This window comes from Gorilla gorilla, chromosome 11, assembly GCF_029281585.2.
Source record: "Gorilla gorilla gorilla isolate KB3781 chromosome 11, NHGRI_mGorGor1-v2.1_pri, whole genome shotgun sequence".
In the NCBI taxonomy this organism is placed as follows: domain Eukaryota; kingdom Metazoa; phylum Chordata; class Mammalia; order Primates; family Hominidae; genus Gorilla; species Gorilla gorilla.
This window is the reverse complement of record NC_073235.2, coordinates 54,117,003-54,135,581: the sequence shown is the minus strand read 5'-3', so window position 1 is coordinate 54,135,581 and position 18,579 is coordinate 54,117,003. Positions and strand designations below refer to the sequence as shown.

The 18,579-nt window shown below is 36.5% G+C and overlaps 1 protein-coding gene across 1 annotated transcript in view; it reads left to right on the top strand.

Annotated features, from left to right (window-relative positions):
* NEB (nebulin) overlaps positions 1-18,579 on the top strand; it is a 236,003-nt gene that overhangs the window by 89,134 nt on the left and 128,290 nt on the right. Inside the window, exons 62-73 of the mRNA XM_031008470.3 lie at positions 752-955; positions 1,279-1,383; positions 2,454-2,561; positions 4,184-4,495; positions 4,813-5,016; positions 6,385-6,489; positions 10,997-11,104; positions 12,323-12,634; positions 13,606-13,809; positions 14,928-15,032; positions 16,288-16,395; positions 17,822-18,133. Of these exons, the coding sequence (XP_030864330.3) occupies positions 752-955; positions 1,279-1,383; positions 2,454-2,561; positions 4,184-4,495; positions 4,813-5,016; positions 6,385-6,489; positions 10,997-11,104; positions 12,323-12,634; positions 13,606-13,809; positions 14,928-15,032; positions 16,288-16,395; positions 17,822-18,133 (2,187 nt within the window). The remainder of the gene's footprint in view (positions 1-751; positions 956-1,278; positions 1,384-2,453; positions 2,562-4,183; positions 4,496-4,812; positions 5,017-6,384; positions 6,490-10,996; positions 11,105-12,322; positions 12,635-13,605; positions 13,810-14,927; positions 15,033-16,287; positions 16,396-17,821; positions 18,134-18,579) is intronic.

Sequence of the window (18,579 nt, the reverse complement as noted above, 5' to 3'; positions counted from 1 at the left end):
TTGGTGAGGAAGAGACTGGGGCCCTGCACAATGAAATTGTCCATTTAATAAATAAACAATTAAATTTTATTGCTCTGAATCTTGGACAGAGTTAAGCTGTTGAAGATCTCAGGGCTTCAGGGGTTCTACAGCACTATTATATTTTAACTGTGTTTTTAAAGGCATTACAGATATTTTGAAATGTATAGAAGAATACATCGCAGGGAATAAGAATCCAAAACAATCCAACCACTAGAAAAACCCACTCTTATTCATGTAATTTATCTACCCACATTGTTTTATGTGCTACTTTAAAATTTCATATTGTATTAATGACATTTCTACATGTCATAAATATTCTTCAACAGTGAAGCTTTTAATGGCTTCAGAGTGTTCCATTTGCCTAGGCCTAAAATTGATTCACTAAGGGCCTGATGTTGGGCATGTGTGTGGTTTCTGTCACTCTGGGTTGGTATTCTTCCCTGCATAGGGATGTTATAATTATGATAATGTTCACTGAACCAACTGACAGAAGATATTACTTGGGATCACTCCTCTCCTAATAACCTGAAATGTTTGATAACTTTTTATTATGGCTAGGAGATATTTCTGGGTCATTTTTGAGCATAATTCTTTTAGTTTGCCTTATACAACGAGCTTGTTTTCTATGAATAGAAAACAGAATTGCACTTTATTACTGATTCTATTTGCATATTTACCCTAAATATTGTGGTCTTGATGAAGAGTTTTTGACTATTTTCCCTCTGCTCAGAATATTTACAAGTCAGATCTCCAGTGGCTGAGAGGCATTGGCTGGGTCCCCATTGGGTCTATGGATGTGGTCAAGTGCAAGAGAGCTGCCGAAATACTGAGTGATAACATCTACCGCCAGCCTCCGGACAAGCTGAAATTTACCAGTGTGACTGATTCTCTAGAGCAGGTGCTGGCCAAGAACAATGCTCTCAACATGAATAAGGTGAGTCCTAGCTGCCTTAAGCTTCTCCAAGATGCCAGAAGATGTTATTATACTTTAATGACTAATGGAGTCTAAATTGTCTATGAAGGTGTGGGGTCGCATTTTTACCTTTTAAATTACATGCTTGAAATCCTCTAAATAATTTTGATTATTCCAAGTTTCAATCTTGATAACTAGTAATAAGACTCACACTTCCAGTAGAATACTTTATATTCAAGTCTGGCTTATTTTTCCTAATTAGGTCAGTAATAACAGTTTTAAATGAACTTTTTGTCATTTCTATTTCAAATGATTTTTAATCAGCATCTTATCTTCTTTTATAGCGTTTATACACAGAGGCCTGGGACAAAGACAAGACTCAAATTCACATAATGCCTGATACACCAGAGATTACGTTGGCAAGGCAGAACAAAATCAACTACAGTGAGGTAGGAGCAAAAATCTGTGGTGCTATATTGTGGTGGTGGTGTCTATACTTAGTTTTGTGGAGATTCTTGGGCCTCAGCTGTCATGGTGCATGTGGCTCTTTCATTTAACACTCCACCCATCCAACCTTTCATCTCTGGGTTAAATATTACATTTTATGGGATTCCACTGGCAAACTGAAGTCACAATGTCTTTTCTGTTTGTGGTGATTTCCAGTGTGAGTCAGTGGGACTGAGTAGTATTTTAGACACTTCAGAGGATTGTCAGATAAAATACTGGCCCATTATTTCTGCCAAAATATGCAAGCCCACTAATTCCATCCCTACCAATTAGATACATCAGTAAATCCCTGCACCTTTCCAGGGCAGAGAGAGTAAAGGGGCAGAAAAGGCCACAGTTAAAATAACTGAGCTTTGTCTATAGAAATAAAACCTTAGGCATAAGGAAGAAGTGTTCTCTATCAACAACATTGATTACTGACTTTTTTAAAAGTAAAATGCAATTTTATAGACACGTGGTTTATTAATATGATACAACCAAAATTTAGAAAGTTGTGATTATGGTTGTTAACTATATTTTGTTGTATTTTAATTTTTCTTATTTGTCTTTTAAACATTATAAAATATGATTGTCCTACAAATTGTAGGTAATAAAAATGAATAAAAATATATTTTTATACATATAGATCGATATTAAACATTGTTCTACCATTTTTTTTCACTTAGTGGTATGTTTGGATTGCTGCTTTGCTCATCAATCTGTATTACTAGATTGTATTAATCTATGCTGATATGTATATCATATTGATCTATGTATAGCATATTAATCTATAATGATATATAATAGGTTAATATATCACTATATATTAATATTCATTGATATATCCCATTTATTTCTAACGCTATATAGTATTTTTGGTAGAATATAATTTATTTGCTTTCCACTATTGCCAGAAACTTGAATTGTCTCCAGTTCCTATCCTTTTTTAAATTTTAGGATATAAGTCACTTAATAATCTCTGAATTGTTGATGTCAAAACTTTTGCTTTAACTCTTTGCCTTTCTTTTCATAGACTCTATACAAACTTGCCAATGAAGAAGCAAAAAAGAAAGGCTACGACTTGCGAAGTGATGCCATCCCCATCGTGGCTGCCAAGGCCTCCAGGGACATTATCAGTGATGTGAGTAGCAGCACCCTAGATATTTACATGGATGGATGAAGTGGGGAGGCAGGATTATTACTATTATAACATTTGGGGGCCAGTTTAAGCACATTTATTGGCTTGTTTTTCTAAATCAAATTCAAATTCAAAGTTTTTCATTTGAAAAAACTCATATTTATAAATTTGGATGTGATTCTATAATTTTTCATATCTACAATTATGAGAAATTCATCTCCATATTTTGAGGATGGAGCCTCACAGAAAATAGAAAATGGCAGAAGAGGTGTTAAAAAATAACTTAGTTACATGTATTGGTTCAATATCAGAAGAAGAGCTGATAGAACCAAGCCTAGGAAAATCCACCTTTCCCCGAATCTGCTCTGTGTTTTTGCCAACTCATTTTTTTTTGGAAAATTATCTTAAATGCTTCCTTTTGAGTTCTTTTAAAATGAAAACAGAAAGACAGAGATGAGGAAAACAAGAAAATGGTGAACCTAATTTCTCCTCCTGCCATCTCTGAAAGAGGTGGGTTCTTTGGTGGAAAATTCAGACTTCTTCTTCTTTTCCCTTGTTTTTGTTTGTTTGTTTGTTTGTTTGTTTGTTTGAGACAGAGTCTCAGAGTCTCACTCTTGTTGCCCAGGCTGGAGTGCAATGGTGTGATCTTGGCTCTCTGCAACCTCCGCCTCCCGGGTTCAAGTGATTCTCCTGCCTCAGCCTCCCAAGTAACTGGGATTACAGGCACCAGCCACCATACTTGGCTATTTTTTTTTTAGTATTTAGTATTTTTTGTATTTTTAGTAGAGACAGGGTTGCACTATGTTGGCTAGGCTGGTCTCAAACTCCTGACCTCAGGCGATCCGCCTCCCTCGGCCTCCCAAAGTGCTGGGATTACAGGCATAAACCACTATGCCCAGCTGAAAATTCGGACTTCTGTAAATATTTGTTAGGATTGGTGTGGTGTGTTGTCTGAAATAGGGAGAAAATATCCAGTTTGCCCTTACCACCACCAACAACAAAATGCTTTTTTGTAGATACATATTCCGTTTTTCACTTGAGGAATCCCAAACAAACCTCAGTCAAATTTGATTTCCAACAGAGCAGGGCTTGTAGTATGGGAATATAATCTAGACCACTTCAGGGAGTCAAGTGCCCCAGCAGAGCTGGATTTGGGAAGGAGTGTGGGTGTGTTGGATGGAGGGATAAAATGGTATCTGTGGACTCAGGAATAGCAGTCTCAAAATCATATGTAAAATTTCTGGGTTAGTGATTTCATGGGCCCAAGATGAAGAAATGGCAGTACACAGTACCGAATGATTTTCCGGAAAGTGTTGCTTCCTTTATTTTCAGAAACTTAACGTCTACAAGCCATAGGACCATGTAGTTTGGCCTGTCTTCCCACTGGACTATTCCCATTAGACTGTTGCTGTTAGACTATTTATGAGACTTTGCATTAGACTACTGCCCATTAGATTAGTGCTGTAGAGTCTAATAAGAATTTAGGATGAGGAGATAAACTGATATGCAGATTCTTTCATTACTCTGCAAGAATTAGCAATTTTAAAATAATAAAGTTTTAAATTAATGAGGCTTCTAAGCCTTTCTATTCATTTTTATTTTTGAAATGACCACCTTTATTTCAGTACAAATACAAAGATGGTTACCGCAAGCAGCTCGGCCACCACATTGGAGCCCGGAACATTGAAGATGACCCCAAGATGATGTGGTCCATGCATGTGGCCAAGATCCAGAGTGACAGGGAGTATAAGAAGGACTTTGAGAAGTGGAAGACCAAGTTCAGCAGCCCAGTGGACATGCTGGGGGTGGTGTTGGCCAAGAAGTGCCAGACCTTAGTCAGTGACGTGGACTACAAGAACTACCTGCACGAGTGGACGTGCCTGCCCGACCAGAATGATGTCATCCATGCTCGGCAGGCCTATGACCTCCAGAGCGATGTGAGTAATTAAGATCCATGGTAACTGTGCTCATAATAGTAATTCATAGAAATACTGAGACAGTGGTCTAGCATTAGGTAGAACCTTCAGAAGAGATGACATTTCTTCTCTCTGCTCATTTTTTAGGCAACTCTTCCCCTTACTTTTTTTGGAGAGAAAGAAAGTAATACCTGAGACTATATTCAATTTGGCCTTCATATATTGAAGAACATATACATGAAATTTGACTATCCAAGCTTTCTAGTGTTATTTTTTTATTTTTGAAATCATGTTAAAACAACTTCAGTAATACTCGCTTTTGTGTTTAATCTCTCCAGAACATTTACAAATCTGATCTCCAGTGGCTGAGAGGCATTGGCTGGGTCCCCATTGGGTCTATGGATGTGGTCAAGTGCAAGAGAGCTGCTGAAATACTGAGTGATAACATCTACCGCCAGCCTCCGGACAAGCTGAAATTTACCAGTGTGACTGACTCTCTAGAGCAGGTGCTGGCCAAGAACAATGCTCTCAATATGAACAAGGTGAGCCCCCAATTTGTAGGAAAATAAGACAGGGCTATATGTCATTTAAGATACCTATTGTTAATTAAGTTAGTCTCTTTTTTAAATCCAATTAAATTGCTATCCAATGTATAGTGATTCAGTTGAATTCTCTATTCTGTTAGATAACAATATATGGGAGCATTTCTGCTTCGACATCTCTTGTGAAATAGCCAGAGTTAAGAATGGGACAGCTCTTTGGGAGGCCAAGGCAGGCGGATCATGAGGTCAGGAGATCGAGACCACGGTGAAACCCTGTCTCTACTAAAAATACAAAAAATTAGCCGGGCATGGTGGCAGACGCCTGTAGTCCCAGCTACTCCAGAGGCTGAGGCAGGAGAATGGTGTGAACCTGGGAGGCGGAGCTTGTAGTGAGCTGAGATGGCACCACTGCACTCCAGCCTGGGCGACAGAGTGAGATTCCATTTCAAAAAAAAAAAAAAAAAAAAGAATGGGACAGCTATTTTGGGTTCAAATTGTTTGAAGTCTGTAAGAGTTAGTTATATATGATTTGGTATGGTTTCTTTCTTGCTGAGTACATATTTAGGTAAGTGCAGAGCAAACAAGAAAGATGCAAGCCGGGCATGGTGTCTCACACCTGTAATCTCAACACTTTTGGGAGGCTGAGGTGGGCAGATCACTTGAGCTCAGCAGTTTGAGATTAGCCTGGGCAGCATGTTGAAACCCTGTCTCTACAAAAAATACAAAAGTTAGCCGGGTGTGGTGACACGCACCTCTAGTCTTAGGTACTTGGGAGGCTGAGGTGGGAGGATCATCTGAGCCTGGAGAGGTTGAGGCTGCAGTGAGCTGTGACTGTACCACTACATTCCAGCCTGGGCAAGAGAGTGAAACTCTGTCTCATAAAAAAAAAAAAAAAGAAAGATGCAAATCTTCATAACATTTATCAAAAAGAAATCTAGAGATAGCACATACAGGTACATTTGCAGCTAATAAACTAATAACAAACAGCATCAAACAAATAAAATCATGGGAAGGATTTGTTAATATAGTCATAGTACAGATATGGATGTGAATATATGCTTGGGAAATACTTGCTTTTTATTTAATTGGGGTGGGAGTGACCTGGTTACCAAACACACACAGGTGGGTGTGTATATGTGTGTGTGTTTGATTATATATATATATATTTTTTCTTTTCATATCTTAGTATACATTTATATTTTGTTACAATAAATGTCTTGTAAAATCAAAGAGGTTGAAAAGAATATTAACATACATGGAACAGACAGCAAGAAAGCTGGCTCTCAACTTTGTCATGGTGTCTTAATTGAAAACTCCTGTTTACAACAAACTGTTTTTCTAATTCATTAACCTTTTTATCCTTCACAGCGCTTATACACAGAAGCCTGGGACAAAGACAAGACCCAAGTCCATATTATGCCTGATACACCTGAAATCATGTTGGCAAGACAAAATAAAATAAATTATAGTGAGGTAAGATCATTTGTTTTATTTCTTTGGTCTGGCCACATTGATTGTTGCTGATGTAGGAATGTGAGAATTATGAAATTAGTCCTCATGTAAGCCAGTTAGCTTAGTTGGCTTTTTATGCCATTTACCCTACCTTGAATATACATATCGTTGTATTAAAAAATAGGCAGATAGATTAGACAGACAGATAGATAGACAGACACAAAAATATCTTCATTTCAGGAGGGAAAAAATATCTCAAGTCAACTATTAATGACTAAAACATAATTTTCATTAAAAATAATTCTTGCTATTCATCAAATTAGTACTTGCTTCAAAATTTGTGCGGCAAGTTTATTTTCTTCAATTACCTCATCTGTAAAATAGGATTAAAATGCTTACTTTAAAGAATTTTTAAAGAATGACTAAATGAGGTAAAATATTTAACATGCCCAGTGTGAAGCCTGGTGCAAAGTATTTGTTTCATAAACTTTAATGTCTCTCCTTTACACTCAAGTCACCATGAAAATTAGATGTATTTAATGTGCTCAAAATAACTTGAGCTTTATTTACAAGAACTGAAATGAGAATTCTTAAATTCACCCATTTCAAATTGCCTGAGAACAATAAAATACATTCTTTTATGAACTACCTTCAGCCTTGCTAAACTTGTCATTGCATATCTTTGCAGTCCAGAAATACTGCTGCATAAATAGCGTCTTGCTCAATTGTTCTTGCCAAAGTCAAAAATTTATATGGTTGATTCAAGAAGGATACCAATTTTTTAAACATGTTTATGTGTCTTCATTTTTTTTTAGAAAAAAAGGAAGGCAGAGTTGTCTTCAGTTTGAGAGCACTGAAAAATTTAAGTACTAATTTTTAAGATGACCAAATTTATTATTTTACCCATAATAATTACTTTTGCCTATAATAATGTAGCCTTAAAAAATGGAGAGGGTATGATTTCACTTTCTCCAGCATTATAAAACAGACCAAAGGACAAGCCTGATTATAGATATTTGATTGGCCTTGGCTTCAGTCACTTTTGAATGGGCCATTTTCTCTTGGCCACAGAGCTTCTCAGTTGGATTATCTTCTCCCAGGAGGTTTATTTTACCCAAGGCAGATGAAGTTAGTTTCTATTCCAGATTATAATGAAGCTCTTAAGCCTTTCTCATTTGTTTACATTAGGGGAATTGAGGTAGATTTTTTTTTCAGACTGCTGCAAGGATATTGGGCTATTTTTTAATTCTAAAATTTTCAGCTGGATTTACTTTCTTTAAAATTGCATGATCATGCATTGAAGGCTTTGACTTCACCACAGTGCAATATATTAATGTAGCAAAATTGCACTCATCCCCCATGAATACATACAAATAAATAAAAATGAAATTGCATAATGATGTTGATTCTCTGAGGAATCTAAGATCACATTTCAGAATGGCCCACTAGAATTTCTTCTCAACCCATTGCCCGTGGTTCCTTCATTCCATAAATGTAAAACAAAACAAACACATCTGTTTTTTTCCTCTTAAATTCTCATTTACTTATTTTAGTTTTCTTAAGTAACAAGCTTTAAAATACATCCCTGATGATAGCTAAAAGTGTTCTCTCCTTTGAAGCACTGCATCTTTTTTAAATGTTGAAAGAATTAAAGAAGTCTATTTTTTTGCCCTGAAGCCATGAGATGATTGAAGCACATTTTTTCCCACTTACACCATTTTTAAAATATGAACACTTATTCTTAAAGAAAAAACATAATAAATAAAGTATTTGACCTTCCAGTTTCAAAAGAAACATTCCTAGAAATTTTGAAGAAAAACAGATTCCCTCTGGAATTTATCTCAAAGATATTAAATTGATTCTTATTTTTACTTTAGCTTTTTCTTATAAAATCTCATCTTGAAAAGACTATAAACTGACACATCTTAATAATCCACTTTATAAACATAATAGTGACCCTGTAAGAGTCTTAAGTCATTAAAAATATTAAAAAATATTAAATGCATCTGTAGCATATTTAAAATCCAGATACTAGTCCAGTATCCTTAATTCAATCTAATTTGAGAATGGGGCATAAAAATGAAGTTTAATTGTTTGTATCACACTTTTTAGGGTTTTTCCTTACGTTTAAGATTTTGTCTTTACACAGCCTCAGCAATGAAAAGTACACTGAACAGTATAAAGTAGAGGGATGATAAAGCTTTATAGAACTGTAAATCTTTGTAGTTTTTCCCTTAAAGCCATACATTGTTTCTAAATTCTTTTCTAGAACTATCTACCGGTACTGTGTCTGCTTTATCTAACTCAATAAACCTCTTAAAAGAGGAAAGGGGGAAAGTGAAATTAAAGATTAAATTGTTCAATCATAGATTGATCTAAAGGCTGTATTTGGATATAGATGAGCTGCTTTCAAACCTCAGCTACCTACCATCCTTGAGGTTACACAAAGGCTCTCCAAGGGGTAAACTGGCATGGATCGTTTTAAGTAAATCAGTTAACATAGCTTCAACTTCCATACATACACTCTTCTAAATTATCTGCCCAAGAATGCCCCTGCAGCTTGAGTGGCATCCCACTTCTTTCATAATCACTCTTCTCTCATGTTAAAACAAAAAAGGCATGGTTTAAAGGTGAAGAAACAAACTAGAGAACTAAATGCTACTCATTCTCTTGAACTGAATTCTGGGTAGAAAAGCAACATTGCTATAAAGGAAATTATTGGGACATTTGATGAAATTTGAATATTCACTGTATATTTGATAGTAAAAGAGAATAATACTAGACAATAGTACTGTATCAATATTAAATTTCCTGAGTCTGATACATATACTGTCATTATATAAAAATATCTTTATTCTTAGGAGATACATGGTAAAGTATTCAAGGATAAAGGCCATGATGTGTACAATTTTCTCTTAATCAGTTCAACAATTGAAAATAATAATAATAAGTAAAATGAAGAAATACACAAACACATAAAGAGAGAGCTAGAGAAAGCAAATATGGCAAAAATGTTAATAAATTGGATAGTTGGTATTCATTGTAGCATTCTTGCAACTTTTCTGTAAGTTTGAAGTTCTGCAAAAGGTGGAAAGTATACATTTTAAAATATTAAAACATACGTTAAAATATTTGACTAAGTGTGATAATATAAAGATTTCATTTTTTAAATAAAGAAAAAGAAATAGTCATATTCATCCTAGTAGTTACTATGATGCATGTCTGAAAGTATTAAAACGAAACTTTACCAAACATGGCTGGGTGCAGTGGCTCATGCCTGAAATCCCAGCAATTTGGGAGGCTGAGGCAGGAGGGATCACCTGAGTTCAAGAGTTTGAGATCAGCAACACCCATCTCTACTAAAAAATACAAAAATTAGCTGGGCATGGTGGCACACACCTGTAATCCCAGCTACTCGGGTGGCTGAGGCACGAGAATCGCTTGAACCTGGGAGGCAGTGAGCCGAGATTGTGCCACTGCACTCCAGCCTGGGCGACAGAGTGAGACTGTCTCAAAAAACAAAAAACAACAATAAAAAAGACCCCACAAAACTCTACCAGACAACTTAAGTCATTATTGCCCATCAAAACCTTGAATCAAACCACCATGAGCTCCTACAAGTCTCATTAAGAGATCCAATAAATTTTTACTTTTTATGTTTAAAAATTTATTATCAAACTGTATATTTATCTTGTTTTGATTTATTGAATACCGATGTTGGCAATTACTTAAAATTTCTCGTTAAGAGGATACAGAATCAGTCAAAATTTTTATCACTGGTTCGCAAAAAGGGCTAAAAGCCATTGGTATATATGATTTGTTTAATGCGTGGTTCTCAAATGACACTTCCATGGAACATTTGTGTTTTGTCTTCTGTGCGTGTCTGTCCTGCCACAGAAATTGAACAGTGGTGGTGCTTTCTCAATTCACAGAAGAAGTTAATAAATAGAATTTTATCAGTTTTGCAGTTTTGACTCCTAAATCTTTGGTACCTGCTACCCTCATGTCCGCGAACAACTTGCAGCGGTTGATGAAATAATAGGGAGCAAATCAACATTAACAGAGAGATTCAGAAAGAATGACACATCTTTAGTTCAGCACTAAATTTGATTATGGACACACTTCCTAGTGGTAGTATTATTATATGTTATTATATGATACTGTTCTCTGCTAGTAAAAATGTTACCAATTCAAATTTGGAGTTAAATAAATCAACATTTCTTGATTGTTTCATGAAAAGGGCAAAGGGTGAACAATCTAAACACATTAAGAGGTATTCATTTAATGTATAACATATATAAGATTTGTGCAAAGAGAGGTTGTGATGTTAAAACTTGCTGAATGTGAAATTTTCATTTAAATAAATATCCAAGGATAAACAGAAAGTAAAAGAAAGAGTTCTTTTTCTGATTTAAGGCTGAACATACTCATGTAGTTTTGCATCCAAAAGTGGTCTTCCTTTGGCAGAAAATATACTTTTCGAATGAATGTGAATTCTATATTTAAAAGCTACTCCTTCTTTCCTCAGAGCCTCTATCGTCAGGCCATGGAAGAAGCCAAGAAAGAAGGCTATGACTTGAGAAGTGATGCCATTCCCATTGTGGCTGCCAAGGCCTCTCGGGATATTGCCAGTGATGTAAGAGCTGATCAAGTCCTAACATTTCTTACCATCATGCCAGCCACACAGAATACAGCTGGATGTCTCTTTGGTCATCATCCACCTTAACTCCCTTCAGTGCATAGGCAAATACATTGAGGCTTGAGATACAGATAACTTGCCCAAGATCACAAGCATCACAGAGGCATAGCCTAGACTGGAATGTGGCTCACTTGACTCCTTATTTTTGGTCTTTGCTCAATAGGAGTGAGTGCCTCGATTAAAGCTAGATTTGTGTATGCTGAGCTACTCACAAAACCTCAGAAACTTCCTTGGAACACACTCAAGGCAAAGATGCCAGAAAAGAAGCAGGCTTAACTGAGTTTGCCCCATCACTTGAAAATGAACACGGAAAGACAAAGTCTTCTTTCTATGTGGTGCACAGAACCAATATTTCTTTACCCTAAAAATGAAAACATCAGATCCCTGGACATCTTAAAAATTAATCCAAGAGTAGTAAAATTGTTCATTTTTATAGGTTTTTAAATGTTTAAATTCTGGTTAAATATATATATATATATATATACACACACACATATATATATATACACACACACATATATATATATACACACACACATATATATATATACACACACACATATATATATATACACACACACATATATATATTATAAAATTTACCATCTTAACCATTTTCAAGTATACTGTTTGGTGGGGTTCAGTATATTCATATTATTGTACAACAGATTTCCAGAATTTTCATCTTGTAAAACTTAAACTCTCTACCTATTAAATAACAGAAATTGTCCATTTTAAAACGATTCCTCCCAAATCAATTGTGAAGAGGAAATTATTTCTCAGACTATGCTAGAAAATTTTAATGATCCATGTAAACATACGCCCCAGGTGTGTTCTTAAATAGGCTCACTCACATGATGGATTTCTGAGACACCGTCATGGTTTATTACTGTAATTGGACTCTTCATTTCAGTATTCACTTTTTATCATTTTTTGCCAACATATGATTCTCTAGCATATATAAACGAACCATTGTGGGGTTATTCTGTGGACATGTGCCAATGAGCACAACAGTCCAATATGTGGCGTTACAGCAGCATGACCAGTGAAACTCCTCTGTTGCCTTAAAGATTTCATAGAAAGCACCACCACAGAAAGAACAACAGGGAATAGCCCTTTGTGCTTCCTTCTTATTTACCGGATTCTCTCTTTCAGTACAAATACAAAGAAGCATATCGTAAACAGTTGGGTCACCACATTGGCGCCCGAGCAGTACACGATGACCCCAAGATAATGTGGTCCCTCCACATTGCCAAAGTGCAGAGTGACCGTGAGTACAAGAAAGATTTTGAGAAATACAAGACAAGGTACAGCAGCCCAGTGGACATGCTTGGTATCGTTTTGGCCAAGAAGTGTCAGACCTTGGTCAGTGATGTGGACTACAAACATCCTCTGCATGAATGGATCTGCCTGCCCGACCAGAATGACATCATTCATGCACGGAAAGCCTATGACCTCCAGAGTGACGTAAGTTTCCTTGATGTTAGCTCTGCGTGTTAAAAGCGGATCTGAAACGTGTCTGTGATTCTGACTAGTGCCGATGAACTGCAATTTGTTTGTATATTTCAAACAATTTACAATTAAATGTCTGAAAGGAGTTTCCCATTGGAGGTACTACAATTTGTTTTCTTCTCCAAAAGTTCTCTGTAGGAGAGGAAATAAAGTAAATATTATCAATTCTAAACAGGTATAAATCTTCCTAGGGATTCAGGCTTCCTTTGTTTGAATCAGATGAAACTTAGCCCTTAAAAATATATCACTGCAAACTTTTGGCTAAGGAAGTAAAAAAATGTGTGTGTTTGTTGGCAGAGGGCAGTAGGGAGATAGAGGGAAAGCATATTATGCTAAATTACTTTAATTTACGTTTCATACTTACTGATGGGAAAATTCTATCATTCTTGTGTTTTTCGAAACCAGTCATCTAATACTTATCAACATTCAGCATGTCCTATTGAGAGTAAAATAAAATGAATAAATAAGGAAATACTAAACATATCTCTGTAACATCACATTTCCTTTATACACTTGAAGTTTTGTGATTTTTGAAGATGGAAATAAAAGTGAGAATTTTTTGACTGCAGTACTCACACACCATCAGTCTCAGTGTGTGGTTTTATTTGGAGCTATTAGACTACATTTTCCAAGGCTAAAAAAGCATGCTTCTGTGTAAAAATCTTGTAATACTGTCATAGGCAGGACCATGTCTTTTACTTTAAAAGAAGATCTTTTATCATTCTTGCTGTACTCCTCTGTATCAAAAAAATGCTCAGAAAAAAAAATACGCTTAGGATTCAATAATGTGCATGAGTGAGTGAATGACTATGGTAGGAACCTTAACTATTCATCGGTATTTTTGTGTTTCTCTAGGATAACCCATTTTGTAACTATGAATCTGAAACACTAATTAATAAATCTGTTTCTTATTTGTTGATCTGCAGAATTTGTATAAGTCAGACCTTGAATGGATGAAAGGCATTGGCTGGGTTCCGATTGATTCTTTGGAAGTTGTTAGGGCCAAGAGAGCTGGAGAATTACTTAGTGATACTATCTACCGTCAGCGTCCAGAAACGCTGAAATTTACCAGTATAACGGACACTCCGGAGCAGGTGCTGGCAAAAAACAATGCTTTAAACATGAATAAGGTGAGTCTTCAATCCTCACTGTTAGATACCGAAAGTTGCCACAGAACAATTTAAAAATTCTGATATATTATTGTTTTTTTTTTTTTTTTTTTTTTTGAGACGGAGTCTTGCTTTGTCGCCCAGGCTGGAGTGCAGTGGGGCGATCTCGGCTCACTGCAAGCTCCACCTCCCGGGTTCACGCCATTCTCCTGCCTCAGCCTCCCGAGTAGCTGGGACTACAGGCGCCCACTACCACGCCCGGCTAATTTTTTGTATTTTTAGTAGAGACGGGGTTTCACCGTGTTAGCCAGGATGGTCTCGATCTCCTGACCTCGTGATCCGCCCGCCTCGGCCTCCCAAAGTGCTGGGATTACAGGCGTGAGCCACCGCGCCCGGCCTATTATTGTGTTTTAAAGATAATAATAAGCATTATGATACCTTCTTAAATGATTTTTCCACTATAATACCATAGTTACTTAGTGATACTTCAAAATATTAAACCCTTGTTAAAAGTACTGTGTGCTTTTGTTTGTTTGTTTTGTTTTTTGAGACTAAGTTTCGTTCTCGTCGCCCAGGCTGGAGTGCAATGGCACGATCTTGGCTCACTGCAACCTCCACCTCCTGGGTTCAAGCAATTCTCTTGCCTCAGCCTCCCAAGTAGCTGGGATTACAGGAGCCTGCCACCACACCCAGCTAATTTTTGTATTTTCAGTAGAGACAGGGTTTCACCATGTTGAAGGCTGGTCTCAAACTCCTGACCTCAGGTGATCCACCCATCTCGGCCTCCCAAAGTGCTGGGATTACAGGTGTAAGCCACCATGCCCAGCCTAAAGTACTGTGTGCTTCTGATTGGATTAGTAGGTTGTCAAAAAAAAAAAAAAAATACTGTGTGCTATAACTCTTTCCTATAAATTATTTTAAATACTTCAATCCAATTATACTTTTCATAACCGATAAGTCCTTTAACAGATTATTGAAAGAATTTTAATAAGAAACAAAGGTAAGGAATTTATGCAGCTTTAATAATTTTATTTCTACCTTGTATACAAGAGAGATGACTGGCACATAATCAAAAAAATAATATCTGTGAACACCAAAATAATTTTTCTCTCTCTGTCTTTTTTTTTTTTTTTTTGTAGCGCTTATATACTGAAGCCTGGGACAATGACAAGAAAACTATTCATGTCATGCCTGATACACCAGAAATCATGTTAGCCAAACTCAACCGAATAAACTACAGTGATGTAAGTAAACTGTTGATCTTGTAATGAACAGAAAGGCAAAAATGAACCACTGTAGCTGTTTTCTTAGGAAAAGGTTTTGACTAATTTACTACACATAACTACAAACTACCATTTTCAGTAGAAGAGATAGTTCTCACTTGATTCAATTTTGAGCTTTGTGGTGGGTCCACAAAGTAGGCTACCATTTTATTAACAGGTTATCAGGAATTGAATGATTATGAATAAATATTCCCATAGGAATTATACTTTTAAAACCTTCCCCTACAGGTCACTGTGGGTATCAAGTCATTATTTTATTCAGCAGCTAGCAAGTAGGCAAGGACTGGGTTGGAATCTGATGAGTTAGTAAGCCGCATATTATTTTGCTGCTCCAGTATGCTCTGATAATCATTTGATGTTAACATTTTTCCAGGCATTTCTGCCAGAACCAACATTTTCAAAAGGGCAATGATCCTGAAATCCCAGGTCCATAGATGAATCACTGTCCGAGATAATAGTCCACAGCAAAATAAGAAAAAATAAGCACAATGCATTGAGTTTTTCATAAAACAGAATAGAGTATATTTTAAAATATTGTCCTTATTTTTTATCCTTCTTTTGTGTTAAGATGCTGTGTCTTTTATATTATGATGACAATAATAAATACTGTTTTGTTTAGTTTTGTTATGTTTGAGACATAGTTTCACTCTGTCACCCAGGCTGGAGTGCAGTGGCACAATTTTGGCTCACTGCAACCTCCGCCTACTGGGTTCAAGCAATTCTCCTGCCTCAGCCTCCCGAGTAACTGGGATTGCAGGTGCATGTTACCATGCCCAGTTAATTATTGTATTTTTAGTGGAGACGGGATTTCACCATGTTGGCCAGGCTGGTCTCTTCTCAAACTCATGACCTCAGTTGATCCACCCATCTCAGCCTCCCAAAGTGCTGGGATTACAGGCGTGAGCCACCACGCCCGGCCAATAAATAATTTTTTTTTTTACATCTGCTTGTTTGGCAAATAAAATTTTGCCAACCAAATGTTGATTTTTTTCCCCACATTTTTTGTTGAAATTTACAAGTCAATAAAATCCCAATGTTTGGAACATGTGCCTTAAAAATCCTAAGCACCCATGAGGCAAAGCTATCTATAAACTCACCCTAATGCTTGACTTTGTGAATTATTTCTGTAGTTTAAATGAGGACAAAGAAAAACTAATAATAAACAGCTTCACTTTTTATGGAAGGAGTAAATGAATAATGATTTTCTTTTCTACAGAAACTCTATAAACTTGCTTTGGAAGAGTCCAAGAAGGAAGGCTATGACTTGCGTCTGGATGCCATTCCAATCCAAGCAGCCAAGGCTTCAAGAGATATTGCTAGTGATGTAAGTGGATGTTTTGGAAAAGCCATTTCTTATTCAAAGATGTTGACAAATAGAAGCTTTTAGAGTTTTTCTTGCCAGAAATTTAGTTACCCCTATAAGTCTCAATTCCCTTTAGTGATTTTCCCCTATACAAAATTCTAAATGGAAAAAAAGAAAAGCACAAAATTCTAGACCCATTATACCCATCAATCAATGAAAACTAGAGACATACTATTTTTTAAAAAGTGTTTTACGGACACCAAAAATGGGTTCATATTTTTGAGCCTCAGAAATTGAACACTCCGTCTTCAAAAAAAATAAATAAATAATTGAGCAGCAGTTGACCTAGATGTTGGTGAAATTAAAGGGATTAATTTATTCCCTTTAAATAATATGTGAGAAACAGCCAATATACATGTAAACTCTTCCTTACTACTTCTATTTATTCTTGCATTAAAAGAAAACTAGATGGATATGTCTTACAGATTTGTTTTGTCCTTTGTAACTCCTAATTGGTGAGATGTCTCTCACCGGACACAAGAACAAGTGGCAAAGTAAGCAGAGCTTTTTCTCAGCACCCGCTTGCCTCTTCTCTACTCCTTTTCTTCACATGCAAAACACCTCCTAAGGGTGGCCAGCGTCCTCATTCTGTAACAAGCCTCCTTAGGACTCAAATCCAGACTTTCCCTCTTCTGGAAGGGCCTCATGCCTTAGACATATGCTTCATTTCTTCTGTAAACTAAAAAGTATCTGAAACAGCTCTCAATCAATTTAGAAGTTTATTTTGCCAAGGTTAAGGACACACACCCTATTATCAAAACTTTTCTTGCTGTTAAGCTGGAGAAGCCCACACCATAATCATCTCATGGTAGAATGGACCATAATGCGTTATTCTTGAATCTTAAAGGTAGATAAACTGACTCATAGTGAAAGTTCAGTGATGTTGACAGGCTGATAAGAGAGCCATTTCCTGGTGACACATAAACTCTATCTAAATGTAACACATATCCTTGACTGAGAAGTCTATCATAAGTTCTAATAAGGGAACTATTCTAAAATATTCTTAATGTCAAACAGTTTTGGGAAAATAACTATGTTATTTTCCATCAGATTTTTATGCTCCATCAGATTGTACAATATATTTACCTCTACTTGTTAAGGAATCAAATGTAAACCAAGCAGTGTGGTATAATAAGGAGGAAAAATATTAGGAATGAGAAGCTCTTCATTCTAGGCTCATGCTGCCACCTGCTTGTGGTGTGACTGTGCAAATCACTAAACCTCTGCTAGGTTCAGGTTTTGACTTTTAAAAATAGGGTTGATGATATTCACTTTTCTCCTTCATGATAGTGTTGGGGAAAAGAAAAAAAAACAATGTGAATGTGAACGTATGAAACATGATTATATAAGATGTTCTTGTCATTATACTCATATCTCTATTTTTTAGTACAAGTACAAGGAAGGCTACCGCAAACAGCTTGGCCACCATATTGGGGCCCGGAACATTAAGGATGACCCGAAGATGATGTGGTCCATCCATGCAGCCAAGATCCAGAGTGACAGGGAGTACAAGAAGGAGTTTGAGAAGTGGAAGACCAAGTTCAGCAGCCCAGTGGACATGCTGGGGGTGGTGCTGGCCAAGAAGTGTCAGATCCTTGTAAGCGACATAGACTACAAGCATCCCCTGCATGAATGGACCTGCCTGCCTGATCAGAATGACGTCATTCAGGCTCGGAAGGCCTATGACCTGCAGAGTGATGTGAGTGGCTCTAATATTCTTCAGTAACGGTTTAGAAAAGCATTCTAACTCTTTTGTGCCATGGAATCTTTCCACAGTCTGGTGAAACCTACAGACACCTCTTTAGGATAATGTTCTGAAATGCACAAAATAAAATATGTATTTAGTTTCAAAAGAAACCAATCATATTGAAATATCATTATCAAAGTATTAAACCAAACCTGTAATGTGCTTTTCATTAACACATTAAGTAAAAAATTCTAGTGGTGACTGTAATAACTAATTTCAAAGAAGTGATGAGCATAAATACTTTAAGACATCAGCAACAACTCTGTACTAGTCTGTTCTCACAGTGCCATAAAGAACTACCTGAGACTGGGTAATTTATGAAGAAAAGAGGTTTAATTGACTTACATTTCCATGGGCTGTACCAGAGCATGGCTGGGAAGGCCTCAGGAAACTTACAA